The sequence below is a fragment of the Xyrauchen texanus genome, chromosome 3, assembly GCF_025860055.1.
Source record: "Xyrauchen texanus isolate HMW12.3.18 chromosome 3, RBS_HiC_50CHRs, whole genome shotgun sequence".
Lineage (NCBI taxonomy): Eukaryota > Metazoa > Chordata > Actinopteri > Cypriniformes > Catostomidae > Xyrauchen > Xyrauchen texanus.
The window spans coordinates 37,915,734-37,937,860 of record NC_068278.1 but is presented as its reverse complement, the minus strand read 5'-3'; the positions used below and the strand labels follow the sequence as shown (position 1 = coordinate 37,937,860).

The window sequence follows — 22,127 nt, the reverse complement described above, 5'->3', positions numbered from 1 at the left end:
AATGTTTTCAATGATTCAGCTGATCCGGTTAGCCAGCTGGTCTGAATAATTTGATCATGAATTGGACCGACTGGAATCTTGAGATTTAAAAAGGAGGGGACCTGGGTAGCTCAGCAATTAAAGACGCTGACTAACACATCTGGAGTCGCGAGTTCGAATCCAGGGCGTGATGAGTGACTCCAGTTGGCCTGGTTGCTAGAGTGGGTAGAGTCACATTGGGTTAACCTCCTCGTGGTCACTATAATGTGGTTCTCGCTCTCGGTGGGGCACATGTTGACTTGTGCATGGATCCCATGGAGAATAGTGTGAGAATCCACATGCAAAACATCTCCTCATGGTTGCTATAATGTGGTTCTCGCTCTCGGTGAGGCGCATGTTGACTTGTGCGTGGATCCCACGGAGAACTGCGAGACTCCACATGCGCTACATCTACGCGGTAACACGCTCAACACCCCACGAAGATGCGTGGATTGACTGTCTCAGACACTGAGGAAACTGAGATTCGTCCTCTCCCACCCTGATTGAGGCGAGTCACTGCGCCAACACGAGGACTTTGCATTGGGAATTGGGCATGCGAAATTTGGAAGAAAAGGTGAGAAAATAAAAAAAAGTTTCAGAAGGCATGGAATGTAGTGCACAAGTCATATTGACCACTTTTATAATACTTTTATGGTATTTTTTTTTATTTGTATTTTTTTTTTTATTTGGAGCTTTACAGCCCCAGTCCTCATTCACTTTCGTTACATGGAAAAGAGTGGCCATGATATTCTTCAAAAGTCCACCTGATGTGTTCCACATAAGAAAGTGAGTCTTTTGGGTTTAGAATGACATGAGGGTGAGAAAATAATGACCGAATTTTCATTTTGAATTGCTGTTCTTACCAACAATGACTTAACAGGAATCTTTGCTGAAGAATCTGTAATGACCAGGCTTCAGCTGTTTGAAACTTACCTCACTTTCCCATTGAAAGCCCCGAGCTCTGATGCTCTCCTCAATTTCCTCCACTTTCTCTGTCTCTCTCTATCTGCTGCAGGGACTCGTGGCCATTCCGTCCTTCTTTTAAACTCCAGCCCTCATTAAGGTAACTTATTGTGATTGGTGGTCACTGTCATTTGTCACTCAAGCCCTGTATCAAATTCCCTGCCCCTCTCCATGCATTCCCATGGATCAGTGAAAGTGTGAGTCTAATCATCCCCCATCCTGTCCTTGTGTGTCATTTCAGTGTAGGTATTGGATAATATTATTTGGAAAGTCCAACTCTACTCTCCTGATATCTTATTGAAACCTACTCATGTTCACCTCTGTGTCCTCCATCATTGTTTCAATGTGTCAGTGTGTTCTAAAAACCTTTTTTAGTTTTCAGATTTTACTACTGTAGTCTCAGACAGCAGGCCCATTGACTGAATACTAAATGTCTGATGCGTATTGCACACAAATGACAACAGTTCCAATCTTATTGGCAAACTGCTACACAATTTTCACAAGTCATGGTGCTCAGGTTTTTTAACCAGTCTGCCTGAAAACAAATGTGTGTTTGCAAGGTACCAGGCTGCCTTTAAAGAAACTTTTCTTTTTTTTTTTATTGAGTTGCAAGTAAACAGGATATTTTCACTTCCAGATGTATATATGTGTTGTTTTCAGAGGTATGCCTATAAAAATAATCTATACTTACTGAATTTTAGACAGAAATTTTTATCAATGTATACAGATATTTTCTGTTAATTTCATCTGGGTTTTCTATATAACCTTTCCATTGTTTGAATTGAGTTTATTCCACACTTCCATCCACGTATTTTCGTGTACATTTTGGGATAAAACGTAAAAAATGCTGGATGGAATGACCAAGATGTGAATAAATTCGCTAAAATGCGCATAAATACATATGTGCTCATTTTAGGTGAATACATTTGTATTCGATAAGAAGACATGCGCATAAACTGTGATGGAAACACCTAAATTATTCCTATAGAGTTTTAGAAGATCCTATAGTTATTCTGAAATGCTGCTACCAAAGATGGTCATTAAAATGATTGGCTATTATTACCTCCAAGAACTCTCTTAGATGCATTCACTGACATTTCACTGTGCACTCTAAATGTTAAGTAATTCATTACATTTAACAAAAGAGCCATAGTAGCTTCAACTTCCATTTTCATTTCTATTTTGTGCCAATTTCCCCAGAAGTGACTACTTTAAATACATGGGATTGAAACGCTGATTTATTTGAAGATTGTTTTTGCTATATTCCGATTTTGTGCATAAATTAAATTCATAAATTGGATGGAAATATCACTATTGTATTATTGATTTCAGACATACCCACTCTAAATGGAATGCAATAACAAAACAAACTCTTTGGTCACTTTACAAATCAATTCCACTCTTCTGTCTACATGGGCACTTCCTGGCCAGAATAAGCTGTAAAGGGGACTAGACTTTGTTCAGATAGTCAAACTGACTACTGGAGGAAACCATGGTCATCTCTCAATTAATTTGAGATCAAATTGTTTATAATTCCTCTCTTTTTCTGTCTCTCAGAAAAGGAAGCAGTGGAGAGACTGGTAGAGAAGTGGAGCTTGAGGACTTGCATGAGGATGAACCACCCACCTCCTGAAAGTCTCTACAGATCTTCACAGCTCATGATGTCCTCCATTCAAACATTTGCAACACTACGAGCAGATTCATGACCCAAACCGCACCGCTACACTCTATTTTCAGGACCTAACCTTGACTTCAAACTGGATTCTTCTATTCCATCCTTCAGTCTTTTCACTTTCCTCAGTCTTTCAAAAGAATCACTTTCACACTCTTTGAGTCCATCATAGTAACAGTTCTCTTTTCATGAGGCATTTTAGGTCTGAGTATGTTCCCTTTCCTCAGTCCTACCTGGCTAAACTGGGTAGGATTACATAATTTTCTCCTTCTCAAAGTTTGGATCTTTCCAACTGTGTCACATTGTTTTTTTCTCATCCATGCTAAGCAATTGGAATCTACACTGAACCAGAAAGACAGACACTGAAATACAGACTATGCCACAAGTTGTCTTGAGCATAGGCCTACAGCATGGATAAAAGATTATGATGTGAACTTGGGTCTTGCCTTTTGCACTTTGTATACGTTAACGTGCAGTTCTTGACCCTATCTGACTTAACATGCCTGAAATATGGCCTTTTCATGTTATGGTGAAATATGGTGTTTCCATATCTCTTGTTTCTTTTTTTCTGTTTTATACCATCTATATTTTCTCATTTAATTCAGACACAATATATGACCACACACACACACACACACACTAGTAGACACTAAGACTTTAAAGAGCCCTCTCAGAGTAGAAATGTCTCAAAAATGCACATTCTGCAAATTCTAGAAAACAGGGCTTTCTCATGAAACATTCATTATGCATGCACCTCATCTCTCACACAGGGACCATATTTTTGCCCAATAGGACATATTCCTGGATCAACATCCTTAGGGGTCTTTCAGACCGCATTAGTTGTACTCGTTCTCAACAAAAATGGTGTCAGGACATCCTTCGATTTAGGGTTAGAATTAGTGTTAGGACAGTCTTGACCTATCGCATATTGTACACAAAACTGGAAAATAATGTATTTGATCAATCTGGTAAACACTACTCTGATTGGCTGGTTTGATGCAACTTCCTCAAATAAGGGCACATATTGTAGGCTTCTTATATCAGTCAGCCTGGAAACAAAAACTTTTGAGGTTGAAATAATTTATGGATTTGCAAAAGTTAGTCAGGTTATTGATATCAAATCTTTTAAAGATACTCTGAATTGTATATTCTTCTTTGTTTTATTAGTTAAGTCTCTGAAATAGTCTGCATTTATTTTCTGTACTGTACTTCTCCTTACTAAATAACTTACTGCTATTTTTCCATGCGTTTCTGATGAAATCATAGCGGAGACTAACGCAACTTTATTTAAATGAATTTGTTCCATGTTGGTCTATTATTGTGGTATTAACCTGCTCTTAAACAGCACATACTGTATGAACAGTATGAACTGTGTTTTATTGCTTAACATGTCAGTCAGTCGACACTTCTTGTCTAGGTAGAAGTAAGTTGCAGTGTGTGCCAGACATTTTGCTATTAAGTCAAGTTTGACTAGGCAAGGCTAGGATTAGTCTTAGTGCGGGGGTTGGGGCTTCCAAAAAATTATAATCAACCAATTATTTCCCATTGGTTTTTGTGGTAATGGTTAGGACTGTTTATTTGATACAAATGTTGTTCCAGGACCAACAAAAGATATTGAACCCAGGAACACGTCCTACTGTTCTTGGCAAAATCATGGCCACCTCTCTCACACACACATTATAACAATGCTTTGTCTAACTACAGGAAAAGAATGTGTCATTGTTTACAGAGTCTGCACATTCCAAAAGGCCTGTTTGTCAGTCAGCAGCATTAAAAGGCTCACAAACACACTCACAAACATTCCATTATATGCTGATGTGAAATCACTTTCACTCAGAACAGACAAGCCAATTGAGGGAAGGGTCTGAATATGGTGTTTAGCTCTGGAGCGAAAGTGAACTGCCATTCAATGTCACCACGGTTCTTCTCGGCTTAGATTAACAATACGCCTTGTTTGCGTCAGATTCTCTACCAGGCGAGCCAATCATCTCCTCATCCTAAACTGCAAATTCAGAATGCAAAAATATTCTTATCGTGGACAACCATTTTAACTGCACATTGGCAAGCATGACATTTTATTATAAGCACTGACAAAGCACTCCTATTTTCATTTGATTTTTGTAATTGTGAAAGCCTCATCGAGCCTGGTTCTGTTTTAATGTATTTTACAAGAACAAAACTGGATGCTTTATCAGGTCAGCTGCCAATCAGTTCCCATTAAACTGATTATGAAAGCAGTGAGCGCTTACTGGAAACTGTTTCACTTATTTAGAGGACTGTTTATTGCTTATTTCAAGGCCTAGTGATAAGCTACAGTGAACTGCTTTCATTATATTCTCACTAATATCCTGAGCAGATGGTGGTCCATTTTCCTGACTCCTACACATTCTTCCCATCTCTCTATTTCTTTCTGTTTTATGCACACACTCCTTGTAGATTGCTTCTTGTCGATACAATTGTCTACTAAAACGGAAAAACACAGGAATACAATTTTCAGTAACACTTTACAATAAAGTTGTGTAGATTAACATTAGTTAACATGAACTAACAAACAGCATTTATTAACATGGGTTCATGTTCATTTCTACATTATATATTTTTAACATTAAAAGTTAGACATTAACATAAGTACATATTTTTTTCATTATGCATAATCTAACGATGAACAATTTTACATTTATAAATTAAAATTAACCAAGATTAAAAAATGCTGTAAACAAATTGGGTAAAACTTTATAACACGGCTGTATTTGTTAACATTAGTTAAAGGAACATTTTGGGTTAAATGCAAGTTAAGTTAAATCGACAGCATTTGTGGCATATTTTTTACCACAAAAATGTATTTAGACTTGCCCATCCCTTTTTTTTTTTTTTATCAAATATTCAGGTACCAGAGTGGCACACACACACACACACACACACACACACACACACACACACACATATATATATATATATATATATATATATATATATATAATATTTTTTATTTTATTTAATTGTATAGTTTGATAACTTTAAGTAATGCATTACGAACTAACATGAATGAACAATTGTATTTTCATAAATTAACAGGAACCAACTATAATCAATGCTATAATAAAAAACTGTTCATTGTTCGTTCATGAAACCTAATGCATAAATTCATCTTATTGTAAAGTGTTACAACATTTTTAGTGCCAAACGACTGGTCTTTTTATGGTCCGTTGGTATGGAGTATTTGATCCATGCATTAAATGGAGTCTCATCTCTTTTGTTTTAAATGCACTGAGACTCTGTATGTTGTACTCAGGGTCTGGACACTACTGTTCTGGAAATGTACAGAGAGAGTGGTGTAGCATATTCTGTGTTCAGGAGTTCTAAGATGTGTTTATTTACTGTAAAAATAATTATGCATCCATTTATGCACATTTCAATTTCTATATGTGTCTAAAAAATTAACAGTCCTCTTGTCAGTTAGTTCTTGATGTATGCTATGCACCTGTTTGTGTCTTTATGTACGGCATATTCCTTAACTTGCTATAAACTTTTACTAGGTTTTACCTATCTCTAGGTTTGGTATTCCTTTTTATATCTATGTGAGAAAAACAAATCACCTCTATCTCTAAAACCCCTTTACATATTTCTGCAGGACTTTTCTATAAGCTAAACATATGCAGCAGTCTATATGTTATACCTCTGTGTGCATTCAACTGAAGTGCAAAGGCTTTATATCCTGTTTTTTGTTGCAGCTCATGTGCAGTATAGATTGCAGGCTTGATCACTTATAGTTTTTTTTTTAGAGTGTGTCCACAATTGCAAAGATTTGTTTGTCATGAATCTAAAAGAAGAGAGAGAAATGCAACCATTTTTAGCCCAACTTGGGCACTTTGTAGCTGAATAACATTCCTGCTATCAAAGCTTTTATGGTTTTACCTTTTAAAGTGATAAATGAGCATTTTAGGGATCATAAAATTTTGTCATCATTTACTCACTCATAGTTTTCAAAACCCATATGACTTTCAAAATAAAAAAAAAAATTTTTTTTTCATACAAGTGAATGGAGACTGAGGCTAAGATTTTGATTGCCATTTCCTTTTGTGTTCTATGAAGGAAAGTCAACAAAATGAGGGTGAGTTAATGATTACAATTGAATTTGAGAGAATTATCTTTTAAAATGTCCCTTTCTAACAAAAGTCATTTGAGGGATTTTAAGAGACTTTCATTGCAAGGTATATTAGTAGGTGTATATAAATCTCGAAAACACTGTCTTCCTCATATACCTGCTGTTTGATCTTCTGAGTTATTTGTGGCAGAGCGCTTGATATTGCTGGTTAATTTATAGTTGTCTGTATTCTGCTGCATTGATTTTGAATGTAACTTGTTAACATGTAATTCCAAGAAAATAGACAAAAAAAAAAAAAGAGCATGGCCCAAGAAAGCACTGAATGCAACTCTAACCATGTACTGTAAATATGTACCAAAGCATATAAAGATGTTATTTTTTGCATGCTTTTTGTACACGTAGACATAATCAAAGCAAATAAAAATATCACAAGTGACTTTATTTTTATCTTTTGTCATTTGTAATTTTATTATGATGGCTCAATGATGTTGATGTAAAGCAATCCTTCATGATGCTGTCTATGATATTTCCAAATTATTCAAGATTTTAATAATGTACTAAAAAATTTGTAAAAATTGCTAAACTAACCTCCCATGAGTTTCTCCCATTGAAAAGGAGACATGATTTCATTTGAAAAGTGTATAGTACAAAGAACAAATCCAACATATTCTGTATAAATTGTATATAAAACACTTTTGGCTCAGGGTTCTCTGTCCAGATGCTTTTAGTTCTGTGAAAAGTGTTCTGTGAATCTATTAAAACTAACACAGGTGTGAAAAGTAAACATACAAAGACTACTTAAATTATTCATATATTCACATGTTGCTCTGTCTTTCACAGACTAGTCTTTGACAATCTATCTTTTTAAAGCAAAAATAAAATACAAATCTATTACAATATAAGTGACACAATGGACTCTTCACAGTTCCAGGTTTGGAACACAGACGTCAACTACAGATGGGTACACTTCTATAGCAGGGAGACCACAGCAAATTATTTTACATTTCCATTTGCCTCAATCTACTTTTATGTTTCCACAATGGAAAAAAAAAAAATAGAAGAGAGAAGGAGCCAAATGTACTCCCTCAAAAACTGTATTTGAACCCTTGAATCAGCAGTGGTGAGTTGTTTTTTAAATGAATGACAGGGTAATATAACAAAAAAGTATACCAAATGAAAATAAATTGACAAATATAAAAAGTTTGCTTTCATACGCTGCAAAATGAGGTGAAAACTCATCACAGTTAAATGGTCGATATCCAGAAATGAGTATTTTGCTGCAGAATATTTTGATAACCTTGTAAGGATCCCAAAGAAGTCTCAATCACACACCTCATAATATTGCTTCCCTTTGCAGTCAGTTGAAAGCTTTTCAATAGTAAGCACACCCAGTGCAAATGAGCTTTGTCTTAAATAATAATAATAATAGTGTTTTAATGTCTTTTTTCAAAAGTTTGGGATGGAAATATAATTTACAAAGGAAAATGATAGTTCTGGAGTCAAGTCTCCTGGTCCACTTGCTTATATGTTCCAGTGTTGAGAGTTTTTTCCTTCCCCAGTGCAGCAGTCAGTCGTCATGGCAGCCACTCTGCTTTCACTCCTGTGCACAGCAAAGATCTGGAATTACTGTGACCACAACTGAAATTGAAAAGTTGTTTATGAAGATGCGGAACAATTCTACAGGGGTCTGTGGTTGAAATTATTTGAATGGTGCATTACCTATGGTTGATCTTTCTTTTTCTGTGAAGAGGCGAATCTGGCTTCTGTTGATGGGCAAGTACATTTCTGTGAGAATTTTCACTTTTAAACCGTTTATGCTGTTGTAATGCAATACGTAACTAACGCAATCTGTGTATTTAATCCATGCTGAAAAAAAACTTCTTAAACCAGCCTAAGTTGGTTTGCTGATCCTAGCTGGTTTAAGCTGGTCTCTGCTAAAAAGTGCCCAAAACCCCCTCTAAAACCAGCAAACAGACCGGGTTAAATGGCTAAGAAAACCAGCAATGCAGCCTTCTATTTTTTGTTGTTGTTTTTCCTTCAGTAGCATGGAAGTAAATTATTATTTATCTCCTCTTCACACTGATCTTATACAGTCTTCTCACTGGATTGGTTCTTTCTGAATGTTCATGTCAGTGTGGTGATTAAAGATCACTTTAATCACCACAGCTCAAACTCTTCCTGTCTTTCTCTAACTCTCTCTCTGTTTTCAACCCTCTACGGACATGTTGGAGAAAGAATCACCATTGGATAGTAAATGTTATTTATATATTTATATATGAAAAATAGATACGTGAATATATGTATATTTTTTTACATGACATGCAAGCAAAATGGAACTGAAAAACATTTTAGGAAACTGGGAAGGGGGCATCTTCACATGTAATCTTCACTGTAATCAAAGCTAAAGGTTGTACAATGATTATTAGAGTATGCAACTTTTTTTTGGCCAGGCACTGTATAATTTCAAAAGTTGCATACTCTAATATTCATTGTACCACCTTTAGCTTTGATTACAGCATGCATTCGTGCAACATCACAACATTTATTTCCATCCAGAGTTGCATTCATTTTTGGCCGAGATCTTGTATTGATTACGGGAGAGTCTAACCACTCCGTAAAGTCTTCTCCAGCACATCAAAGACTTTCAATGGGGTTAAGGTCAGGACTCTGTGGTGGTCAATTCATGTGTGAAAATGATTCCTCATGCTCCCTGAAACACTCTTTCACAATTTGAGCCCAATGAATCTTGGCATTGTCATGCTGGAATATGCCCATGCCGTCAGGGAAGAAAAAAATGCATTGATGGGATAACCTGGTCATTCAGTACATTCAGATAGTCAGCTGACTTTATTTTATTGCTGCATAGCATTGCTGAGCCTAGACCTGACCAACTGAAGCAACCCCAGATCATAACACTGCCTCCAGAGACCTGTAGAGTGGGCACTATGCATGATGGGTGCTTTGCTTCATGTGCTTCCCTTCTTACCCTGACGTGCCCATTGCTTTGAAATTGGGTAAATCTGGGCTCATCAGACCACATGACCTTTTTCCATTGCTCCACAGTCCAATCTTTATGCTCCCAAGTAAATTTAAGTAGTTTTTTCTGATTAGCCTCACTTCCAGAAGTGGCTTTCTTGTGGCCACACAGCTGTTTAATCCCAATCCTGTAAATTCTCGTCGCATTGTGCATGTGGAAATGCTTTTACTTTCACGATTAAACATAGCCGTGAGTTCTACTACTAGATTTTTTCTGACCACATTACTTCCGCGAAGCTAATGGTTCACCACTATCCTTCTAGGCTTTAATAATGTGTTGGACAGTTCTTAACCAAATTCCAGTTATTTCAGCAATCTCCATAGTTGTTTTCTTTGCTTGATACAGGCCAGTAATTTGCCCCTTCTGAAACACAGTAAAAAAAAATGTCCACGACCACAGGATACGTCTTCCGACATGGTTGTTTAAGAGAGAAGCTACCCACTGCATCAGTTAGGGTTAAAATAAGTGTTGCCAGCTGAAACATATCAATCACTGCAATAATGATCCAATCATAGGCTCTTAAGTATCTGATTATTTAAATCCAAACGGCGACTTTTTGCTTGGCCAGGCAGTGTATGACTGACTTCACGTGACGTGAGTATGTGAGAGTGTATATTTTATTGAATATTTATTTTCATCCTTTTAATGACATTAGCATTTTAAAAATATACAAAACAATTTATATGAAAACCATCTGAATAATCATAATTTGTTCTATTTACAAGGATCTACACTTAGTAACATTTATTTGTAAATATAATTTTACTGTCTTTTTAAGTATACCGGTTCAAAAGAGGATTAAAGAGAGAGGAGTGACATAGTTGTTTTTAGCGCATTGTGAAATGCGAATTCATGTTTCTTTAATTGATCAACAAGAATGACATGAAGGAATGAACATGAATGACATAAGAATGACATGAAGGAATGAACATGAATCACGTTGATCTTGTCTTTGGACACACATTTCAAACGATTCAAAGCAAACCTTTAATCGCATACTGTCGCGGAGATACGTGAATAAAGGTACGTACACACTGCCAGCGACATCGCGCGCGACAGCGACTCAATACCATTCATTTTCAATGCGAGCACAGCGACTTCCAGCGATACGAGCAGTCGCGACCGTTGGCGCTAGATGTGGGCGTGTCCAGCGACGCGACAAAGTTGAGAAAAGTTCAACTTTGGAGCGACTAACGGAAGCGACAGCCAATAGGAGAGACGACGGGAGAGCTCACGTGATCCTTCTCTCTTTCTCTCAGCTCCTGCAGTAACGGAAAGATGGATGAAAGGCTAATTCTTGCTGTTAGAAATGTTCAAGTGCTCTATGATATGTCTCTTCCCACGTACAAGGACATTTTAAAGAAAAATACTGCGTGGAAAGGTGTATCTGAGATCGCGGGGATTTTATGGACCTAGACAGACCGACATTTGCATTTTACGCGCAGATAAACAGCCGCTCTGGCAAACAGCACGCCTTGTTTCTCATTCATCTTTGATATAAAGCATTTTATGAACTGATTCCATTTATATTTAGTCTTTTCCCTACAAAATGTTTGTTTTTAGTGGCAAGAAAAGAGATTCGCTGTCAACAGCAATGGAATGACATCCGTGAATGTCATTTATAAACGTTACTAGGCAACCAGTAGTGGGAACACCCACTAGCGACTTCACCGCCAGCCACTGGCGACCTGCAGCGATAAAGTCGCTGGCAGTGTGTACGCAGCTTAAAGGTGTGTACACACTGCCAGCGACATCGACTCCATCCCATTCATTTTCAATGTGAGCACAGTGACTTCCGGCGACACGAGCTGTCGAGACCGTTGGCGACTAGATGTGGGCGTGTCCAGCGACGCGACAAAGATGAGACAAGTTCAACTTTATTCAAATGAAGAGCGACTAACGGAAGCGACAGCAAATAGGAGAGAAGACGGGAGAGCTCACGTGATCCTCTCTCTCTCTCTCTCTCTCTCTCTCTCTCTCTCTCTCAGCTCCTGCAGTAACAGAAAGATGGATGAAAGGCTAATTCTTGCTGTTAGAAAACGACCTGCAGCGACAAAAGGTGTGTACACACTGCCAGCGACTTTGTAGCTGCAGGTCGCCAGTGGCTGGCGGTGAAGTCGCTAGTGGGCGTTCCCACTACTGGTTGCCTAGTAATGTTTAACGTTTGACACATTATATTATTTAAGCATACTGGTGTCAGTGAGTGCTGTTTAAATAAATGTTTATACATAGCTTGGCATTTGTCATTCATTTTAGTTAAGATAGGCTATGCTGTGGTAAATTCTGACATGGAATTTTCTTATTTGGCATAGTGGCATGTTTTAGGAAATGTACGGTCATGAAAATTCGCCTCAAAGTCATGGAAAATGATTGGAAAAATATGTATGAACCCTGATAACGGTTCACATCTGTACACATCTGTCCAGCTAGCTTCTGTGTTAAAGTGCTTGTTATGCATATGATATGCGTGTTGCAAAATGGATCGCTTTATATTGACTGAGTTTCCCCACTTCAAGTTCTCCAGAGGGAGGCTCACTTTAACCCAATTTGAAAACCCCTTGGCTAAAGCATTTCTTCCATTAATCGTTCAGACAGATGCGTTTTCGTGCTAAAAATGCAAAACGCAACACAACGAATTGTGCACTGTATCCAGCGCTGATTGTTCTCTGTATTCATAAATATCCCGATACTATTTTACTGTGTGTGAGAAACTGCTCCAAATAATTCAGTGAAAGAGCGGTCCGAACGAATTGTACTGAATCACGAATCAATTCATCCCATTTTGCTAGCCTGTTTGGCCAATTCAATGAAAAGAACTGACTCAAAAGAATAATTCATTCGCAAATTAGGCATTGCTAGTTCTTTTAAACAGCCAACATAAATACGGGGCACAAAATGATGAAATATTCTGAGAGTAAATATTTCTCAGGTCAGTTGGAGAGCTCATGGTACACAGTGCATAGGGCCACAGATATCTGCAGGGCCACTGGTTAATATGTTTTGTCACAGCATTGTACTCGCATTGTAGAGGGCTTTCTCTCTCTCTCTCTCTCTCTCTCTCTCTCTCAAACATGCCCTCTGACACTTTGTCTTGGAGTAAGGTAATCAGCCCCCATGTTTTTCTTTCTCGTAGAGCTGCAATTGAGAGTCCTGCAAGTTAGGATGTGCCCTTACTTTCCTCTCTCTGTAAAAGACGAATTTGGTCAATGTGTTGCATTGCTACGGTAACTAGTCAGACCTATCTATAGGAAGCATGGTGTTGCATGGACTAAAGAATTGCATACTGCCCATATGGATAGAGCCTTAAAGTTATATACTTGCTAACTGACACACACACACACACACACACACACACACGCATGCATGCATGCATACTTTTCCTCTCATACTCAATCTTTTCAAGTGAGGCATGCTCCATAAACCACATGATTGATTATATGGAAATGCTTATTAGAGCTGAAGATGTATCCATAATGACACAATGGGGAATGCAGCTTGATGTAAATGTATGGAAACAACATTGGATCTGCATCTGCTCAAGTTTTCTTCCATTATCGAACAGTGTTTCTCTACTGCCATCTTGTGTTGGGAAAACACAACCTAATACAATTAGTTTTTTCTCAATTTGGCCTTTTAGATCTTCCACTGGTCACTCATAAAACATACACCAGCAATCAAAAAGTACTATACTATATGAAAAGTACTATATTATTGACAAGCCACAAAGCCAACACTCACCTCCTCTAGGATTCTGTATTCTTGAATTTCATGTTTTTGTAGTAATCTCTCTTTGGAAGTAAATACAGAAGGAGCAAATCACAGAGGACAGTTGCCTTAAAAAAATAACAAATATTAGTATCAATTTCAAAAAGACTGGTAGCATGCAAAGAATATTTAAATACCTATCCAGCGTGGTTTGAACATTAAAAAATTGTAATGCACTACAAAATACGAATGATTTCTCTAAAATTGTAATCAAATTACTTTACTAATTACTTTATTGAAAAGTAATCACATTACTAATTACTTTAATTTTTAAGTTTATTTTTAAATTCCACTCAACAAATTCAAAATAACTTCTATAGTTCTTGCTTGTTCATTGTTACACACAAGTCATCTAATCAGTACCTCACATTTCTCCTTCACAATGACTCGTTACAGGGCCATAATTCATGTATTCTACATAATTAATATATTAGAAATAAGCTTAACCCTATAAAGTACTTAAAAGTAATTAAATTAATTGAAAGTCAGTAACTGTTATCTGATTACAATAATTTTAAATATAATGCATGACACCACTTTTTTACTTAGTAATTAGATTACAGCAGGAAACTGATAGAGTGCGTACTCTAGGTAGGGAAGGAGGTATTGCCCCAAGTGATGGAGTTCAAGTACCTCGGGGTCTTGTTCACGAGTGAGGGGACAATGGAGGTTGGCCGGAGAATCAGGGCAGCGGCTGCGGTATTGCATTCGCTCTTTCGCACCGTTGTCATGAAAAGAGAGCTGAGCTGGAAGGCAAAGCTCTCGATCTACCAGTAAATTTTCGTTCCTACCCTCACCTATAGTCATGTAGGTCACGAGTACGAGTGGCCGAAATGGGTTTACTCAGAAGGGTGGCGGGTTTCTCCCTAGGAGATAGGATGAGGAGCTCAGTCATCCGTGAGGAGGGAGGTGTTTCAGTCACGTCTAGCTGGGAGGAGGCCTCGGGGAAGACCCAGGACTAGGTGGAGAGATTACATCTCCACACTGGCCTGGGAACGCCTCGGGGTCCCCCCATCAGAGCTGGTTAATGTGGCTTGGGATAAGGAAGTTTGGGGCCCCCTGCTGGAGCTGCTGCCCACACAACCTATTTCGGATAAACGGTTAAAGATGGATGGATGGATGGATGTTATTAGATTACAGTAACTAATAATTTTGTAATTGGATTACACCCAACACTAGTTTACACCTGTTTGATACAAACAGGCCACAGCTAAACTCACAGAGAACCATAGAATTACTGAATGGTGGGTATCTATGTTTCATTAACACAGATTGGCAACGTCACCCAAAATCACGTGCGATCACGTCAAATATGTTATCCCTTTAGAACAAGTAAAGCAAATGATAAGTAACTGTATATATGTAATATTCTAGAACTGTTTGAACATATTAATAGATATGACTTATTCAACATTACAACATATTCATTTGATTATGAGATGCTGCAATCCCATTAATTAAATATCTTTATCTTACATTTTTTATATGGAAGTGAAAAGGCAAAAGTTGGATTCTTCATCGAGTTGATGATTCCAGATATACTCTTTGTAAAAATGTATTTCCTATGAGACTCACCACTCCAAAGATTCCTACTCCTGAGCCTATGGCTGTCAGTGTTGGGATAATATCAAATTGTCCTGCCTGCAAGGAAAATTGTAAATCACCAAATTAAAATGTCCTCAACTATCATGTGAATGAGTCGTAATAAAATAATCTTACCCGTCCATGAACAACGATGTCTATCCGTATGCCAAACACCTTCATTAGTGTTCTCTTTTCCACTTTGTTCTCCACAAAATATTTGCCATATCTGAAACAGTCAGTTTTACATTTAAATCTGCAGTGGTGAGTCCAGATTAAATGTATTTGTGAAATTCTTCACTCCATTTATTGCTTTTATCAAAGTATGCATGCTCTAAAATAATACAGTACAGCTTGTTTGATCTTTTCTCAGTTTAGCTGTAATTTTACTTCTAGAGAAACATGAATGTTGAATTTATTAAGTAATCTGCCAATATTCAATGAAAAGTTTCTAAAATACATCAGTGTATAATAATGTACTCTTTAACAGTTACATTTCCATGGGAAGGCTGTTTAATTAAAAAGTTTAATTAGGTCTGTTTTTATTTGAATGGCTATTAAAGTTTTTCAGTATCATTAATCAGTAATCAGTAAATTATTGTCCAAAGGTGGACCACTACCAAAGCAGTGAAAAGAAGAATATCTCTCACTTTTCACAGTGCTGGTCAGGATGGGCCAATGACAGTCGCTTAGTATTACTGAATGAGGATTTAAAAAATGCTTTGGTAGCACTTTCTATGAAGCCCAAATTTATAATGCATTGTAATATATTTGTAATATATATATACATATATATAATAGGTATGCTTTAAGTAAAGTGACATAAGCAATGACATTACAAGCCCTATTTGAAGCACACAAACTCATAAGCACAAAGTCAGTGGGCATAGCCATGAAGTTTTGGTATTTTTAAGTCTAGGCACAAGGGGATTAGTCGCTAGTTGGGTCAATGGAGGTTCTTCTCCGGTATGTTCTCCATCCTATTTTACAGTCCATTCCCTGTTGAGCACCAACAATATAAACAAAGACAGTACATTCATAAAAAGTTGGTAGTGTAAATGAACTGTATGCAATGAATTAGAATATAAATATGGTCTACGTTCTTTTGTGTATCCTTGTTAAATGGGACACTTTCCTTTTATACACATGGAAAATGTGGTTCAGGATATGGATGAAGTTAAGTATGTTAAATTACAGAGAATGTAAGTATTATTAATCATTTTCAACTACTGACACACATCATGGATAGTATTGACAGTGATTGTATCAGCACATACTTCACTTCTAACTGTCATTTGTTATTCAGTTAATTTATTGATACACGATCAAATTAAACCAAAAATATTTCTAAATTCAAATTACACTTCAAATGAAATGAAAATATAATCAAAATAATGAAGTGGTCAAAAAAATCTAACCAATTCCAAACATTTTAGTCTCTCCTTCTTCCATGGCCCCTTTTGCAGTGACTTAAATGTAACAATAAAAATTATAATAATTGAACAAATAAACCATGACCTCTAGAATATGTAACATAAATCTCGTAATTTTTTGTTTCAAGAAAAACTGCTTCAACAGTGATCATCAAGCAAATTATTTTATGTTCTGTACTTTCAGAATTTGGACGAACTTTATTACCACCTGCTGGTGAAATCTCCAAACTGCAAATACACAAACTGAATTTGAACTTGCGCTGAGTTAAGAGGTGATATTGAAACGTCTTAGCGCAATGACATCTTTCTCAGGAAAATAGCTAATTGCACTTTGCACCACTTCATTAACATACAACACACCCACAGTTTTGTGTGCCTGCACCCACAGTATTACATACACTCCCACCCATGCCCACTTGCGCTTTGTGCTGGCACTTAGAATTAGCACTCTCATGAAAATTGGATAAAACATTGTGTCTTAGCGTGTAGCGCTAAACACTCATGAAAATAGAGCCTGACAAGTCATACTGGAAGTTATACATTACACATGTAAAAAATACAAAATAGCACACATTCAATGTAAATTGAGATATTATGTAAAACTACAAGGAAAAAATATATCAGAAAATATATCAATCTTCTTGGGTGATTGGCTACATGTGTGATCAACATACATTTATTTTTTGTTTCTGATATAAAATCCTAACAGATTCTGTTCTGACTCCAGACTCTTCAATAAACATTAACGTTTGTGCATCTTATTTGGAGACTTATTTTATAAATAACTTCCATTACAGTGCATCCGGAAAGTATTCACAGCGTTTCACTTTTTCCACATTTTGTTATGTTACAGCCTTATTCCAAAATTGATAAAATTTATGATTTTCCTCAAAATTCTACAAACAATACCCCATAATGACATCGTGAAAGAAGTTTGTTTGAAATCTTTGCAAATTTATTACAAATAAAAAATGAAAAAACAGCCTTTGCTCAATACTTTGTTGAAGCACCTTTGGCACCAATTACAGCCTCAAGTCTTTTTGAGTATGATGCTACAAGCTTGGCACACCAATTTTTTTGCAGTTTCTCCCATTCTTCTTTGCAGGACCTCTCAAGCTCCATCAGGTTGGATGGGAAGCGTTGGTGCACAGCCATTTTCAGATCTCTCCAGAGATGTTCAATCAGGTTCAAGTCTGGACTCTGGCTGGGCCACTCAAGGACATTCACAGAGTTGTCCCATAGCCACTCCTTTGTTATCTTGGCTGTGTGCTTAGGGTCATTGTCCTGTTGGAAGATGAACCTTCACCCCAGTCTGAGGTCCAGAGCATTCTGGAGCAGGTTTTCATCAAGGATGTCTCTGTACATTGCTGCATTCATCTTTCCCTTGATCCTAACTAGTCTCCCAGTTCCTGCCACTGAAAAACATCCCCACGGCACGGTGCCTGGTTTCCTCCAGACATGACGCTTGCCATTCAGGCCAAAGGTTTCATCAGACCCAGAGAATTTTGTTTCTCATCTGAGAGTCCTTCAGATGCCTTTTGGCAAACTCCAGGCTGGCTGTAATGCGCCTTTTACTGAGGAGTGGCTTCTGTCTGACCACTCTACCATACAGGCCTGATTGCTGGAGTGCTGCAGAGATGGTTGTTCTTCTGGAAGTTTCTCCTCTCTCCACAGAGAAACTCTGGAGCTCTGTCAGAGTGACCATCTGGTTCTTGGTCACTTCCCTGACTGAGGCCCTTCTCCCCCGATGTCTCAGTTTGGCCTGGCGGCCAGCATATGTGTGCCTTTCCAAATCATGTCCAATCAAATGAATTTACCACAGGTGGACTCCAATCAAGTTGTAGAAACATCTCAAGGATGATCAGTGTAAACAGGATGCACCGGAGCTTAATTTTGAGTGTCATGCCAAACGCTGTGAATATTTACGTATATGTGATTTTTAATTTAGTACCAAATATATTTGCAAAGATTTCAAACAAACTTATTTCACGTTGTCATTAAAGGGTATTTTTTGTAGAATTTTGAGTAAAATAATGAATTTAATAATTTTTTGAACAAGGCTGTAACAACAAAATGTGAAAAAAGTGAAGCGCTGTGAATATCTTCTGGATGCACTGTATATAAATTTGGCTTGTTATGCATTGTATGTTACAAGTTTATGCTATGGCTGTTTATAAGAAGAAATTGCTTTTGTAACTTTATTTAAAGCAGGCAAAGACCACTTACAATATGAGCATGTCATAAACCTTTTTGACATTTTACACTTTACAGCACTTATATGATTAACTTTATTAGCTTCTGCTGGGTTAAAAATGGAAGTTGCTTGCTTGTGTTATAATGCATTATAGGCAAGGTATAACTATGAATAGGGGAAGTCTTATAATGTATCATAACTGTAGTAATAATTATTTATGGGAAGTTATAACCTATTATAAGGTGCATTATGAGACATTTTGAATGAAGTATAATGTATTTATAATGTCTTTACAATGCATTAAAAATATGGGCTTTATGGAAAGTGTTACCAGTGCATTTAGAATAGCAGTAGAACAGTCTCCCCCACCTGAAATTATATCCCAAAGATGGTTTCTCCTCTTTGTCATCTTTCCCAGTTCCATAAAGGCCATAGAATTCATAATTTGGTTTGCAGTATTTGATACTCCGGTCCAGATTGCAGTCCCAGTCAATGAGAATTCCTACAGCCCCACCCTACCAGATTACACAGGAAATATGATAACAATTATGAACAGATATGTTCTTCTCCAGGTTTTAATAAATCGGACTAAATTATAACAGTCACTAAAATGATAATGTCCTTATACATTTTGAATAACTTTAAGGGCTTCTGTGGAAGAACATGTTGAATGTTGGAAGTAATTCAAACTATTAATCAAGCATGACATAACACAAAGACACAGTGAATCAATACGAGAGCCTTTTGAAATAAAATGATTCTGGTAACGGTATAATTCTATATTGTATTTATAGAGTTCAAATTGAGATGGGTGGTTGGGTGCTCCTGTACTGTTTCAATGAAGAAGGGGAATGGGTGTGTTTGAATGTGTGTGCAAAAGTATCACTACAAGTGTGAGTAACTCTGGGTGTGCACATGCATTTACTATCTTGATTGAGAGAAAAATCCTACCACGCGAGCTATCTCTGAGAAATTGAAACCAGAGCGCTCAACGATGTCTCCCAATCTGAAGATAGGACACAGTGGATCATTCGTGGGGTTATAAAGACAGCGATTGATGTAACTCTGATTCACAGCCTCTACCAAGTTACTCCTGGGCAGAGAAAAAGAAAGTATTCCTTATTATCTACAGTCTCTACTACTACTATCCGTTCCCTATCTGTCACTCACTCGACATTGTGTCGATGTAGTGACACTAGGGGAGCGCCAAACACCTCTGATATTTGAGAAAAGGCTAATGAAAATTGGCCAGTGGAATTTGCACGCCACTCCCCTGGACATAAGGGTATAAAAGGAGCCGGCTTGCAACCACTCATTCAGATTTGTTATTCGGAGCAAAGTGGTCTCGATTAATTCCACTGCCATTCCATTCACCTCAACAAAGCATTCTAAGCTATTGGATATATGGCACATTGCAGTGGTGTTCTCCCCCTCTCATGCGGATAAATGCCCCTGGGTGCTTCGGCAGCTACACTAAAAGAGTATACTTAAAAGAGTATTCCTCTAAAAGAGTGAGCACTGACAGAAAGCGTCTTTTTAAAGATGCCTTCCTGTCTGTGTGTATTTCCTGGATGCGATCGTTAGCTCTCCACCTCTGATGGCCACGATCGCTGCCTCACATGTATGGGCCGTAGCAACACGGAAACAGCGTTCGTGGATGGTTCATGCTCTCACTGTAAGAGTTTGACCATGGCAACATTGTGGTCGTGGCTTTCCTTCTTCAGAGGTCCTTCTGCCTACGGGTATCAGGCCGCAGTTAACGCTGGGTTCTGGGGTGGTGGGTGATTTGGGGGACCCCAATGGGAGTGGTTCTGCCGGGTGAACCCCCTCGGACTTCCCATTCCCCTGGATGCCTCATTTTCCCCGGTCGAGTTCTGGGATTAGACACTCAGCTTTCCCCAGTGTAAGTTTAATATCTCTTTTGGGCCTCGAGAGCAGGATGAGCTCTCGATCGCCGCATCGGAGATTGGGCTGGTACGGTCGGACGTGGAGGACTCGGCTGGGTTCCCAACTTCAGTTGTCGTCGCCAAATCTGAGGCCGACTGATGGCCATGCTTGCTCAGGCTGCCACAAGTGTCGGGCTTGAGTGGAACCCTCCACCCTGCCCTGAGCACTCGTGGCTTGATGACTGGTTCCTGGGCTCAAAGTGCCGCTCACAGCCATGCCCCACCCTGGTTCCATTCCATTCGCTTCCTTGATGCCCACATCTCCCAGGCTGGCCTGTTCGGTGACACCATTGAGGACATTTCTCAGCATTTCTCGATGGTCAAGAAGCAGACGGAGGCTATCCAGCACATCCTGCCCCGGCGTGGTTCAAGATCCCGCACCCTGTCTGCTCGTCGCCGAGGGCATTCTCCTGGGCCTTGGTGAACGGTGCCTCTCTAGCAGATATCTGTAGAGCAGCGAGAATACCTTAGCGAGATTTTATAATCTCCGGGTTGAGCCAGTTTTGTCCCATGTCTTTCCTCCTCAGCCCTGAAGCAGGTGAATTCAGCTGAGAAATTTGATGCCAGGCCCAGTACTTGCACTAGTATGCCATATACTGGGGTAGGTGCTCCACATGTGTTGGTTGCCTGTGGTAACCCCATGTGATGCATTTTCCATGGTGTGGTTTCCCTGACAGCAAACTTGTGTCTTCCCTCAGGCAGAACCTCCTATCCCCCTAGTCGCCGAGTTTGTAGAGCTCCTCTCCTCTAGATAGGACCTACAAGGGGGCTTCTTTTCACATGTGTACTACCGGTTGGTAAGTCCATGTGACATTCTCCACATGGTAACCTCCCCTTCGGGCAGGATGTGGTCTCCATTGTGTCTATTCCCCTGGGGAAAAGGAACACCTTCCATGACGTGAATACATCTGGCCACAGCTGAATGAGAAAAGGCAGAAGAGGCTAGCACAGCCTGTTCCCATTGTAAGTAAGTCCTGTCCCCCCTTTTTGGGTACGAGGGACTTTGCGACGTTCGTGGGGCATTGGGAAGGTTACGTGGGAGCTCGAGTGCACTTGCTACAAGGCACGCAGTGGCCTGCCTGAACCTGCATTACCAGTCCACGTAACAGTTCAGCTGGTTGTGGAGTTTTGTATAGGGACCCCTAGTGTCACTACATCAACACAAAGTCGAGTGAGTAACAGATAGGGAACGTCTTGGTTACTGTTGTAACCTCTGTTCCCTGATGGAGGGAACGAGACGTTGTGTCCCTCTTGCCACAACACTGAACTAACCGCTGAAATGGCCGGGACTCTGTCTCGGCTACTCAGCACAAACCTGAATGAGTGGTTGTAAGCTGGCTCCTTTTATACCCGTATGTCCGGGGAAGTGGCATGCAAATTCCACTCGCCAATTTTAATTGTCATCAGGGAATG

General features: G+C 38.6%; 2 protein-coding genes across 5 annotated transcripts in view; one reads left to right on the top strand and one right to left on the bottom strand.

The window, feature by feature from the left end:
• LOC127627240 (calcium/calmodulin-dependent protein kinase kinase 1-like) overlaps positions 1-7,194 on the top strand; it is a 70,047-nt gene extending 62,853 nt beyond the window's left edge. The window contains exon 15 of the mRNA XM_052103584.1: positions 2,539-7,194. Coding sequence (XP_051959544.1) covers positions 2,539-2,614 — 76 coding nt within the window. The 3' untranslated portion in view covers positions 2,615-7,194. The remainder of the gene's footprint in view (positions 1-2,538) is intronic.
• A 1-nt stretch (position 7,195) lies between these two features.
• The window catches only part of LOC127627220 (P2X purinoceptor 1-like), a 34,545-nt gene continuing 19,613 nt past the window's right edge, over positions 7,196-22,127 (bottom strand). For 2 of the 4 annotated variants that reach the window (XM_052103556.1, XM_052103575.1), the window contains exons 7-13: positions 19,720-19,861; positions 19,138-19,283; positions 15,280-15,370; positions 15,136-15,201; positions 13,534-13,628; positions 8,478-8,521; positions 7,198-8,396 (exon numbers count right to left, since the gene is read on the bottom strand). In XM_052103556.1, coding sequence (XP_051959516.1) covers positions 13,539-13,628; positions 15,136-15,201; positions 15,280-15,370; positions 19,138-19,283; positions 19,720-19,861 — 535 coding nt within the window. In that variant the 3' untranslated portion in view covers positions 7,198-8,396; positions 8,478-8,521; positions 13,534-13,538. Of the gene's footprint in view, positions 8,397-8,477; positions 8,522-13,533; positions 13,629-15,135; positions 15,202-15,279; positions 15,371-19,137; positions 19,284-19,719; positions 19,862-22,127 lie in introns of all 4 variants that reach the window. The other 2 variants (XM_052103566.1, XM_052103572.1) reach the window with 2 other exon arrangements.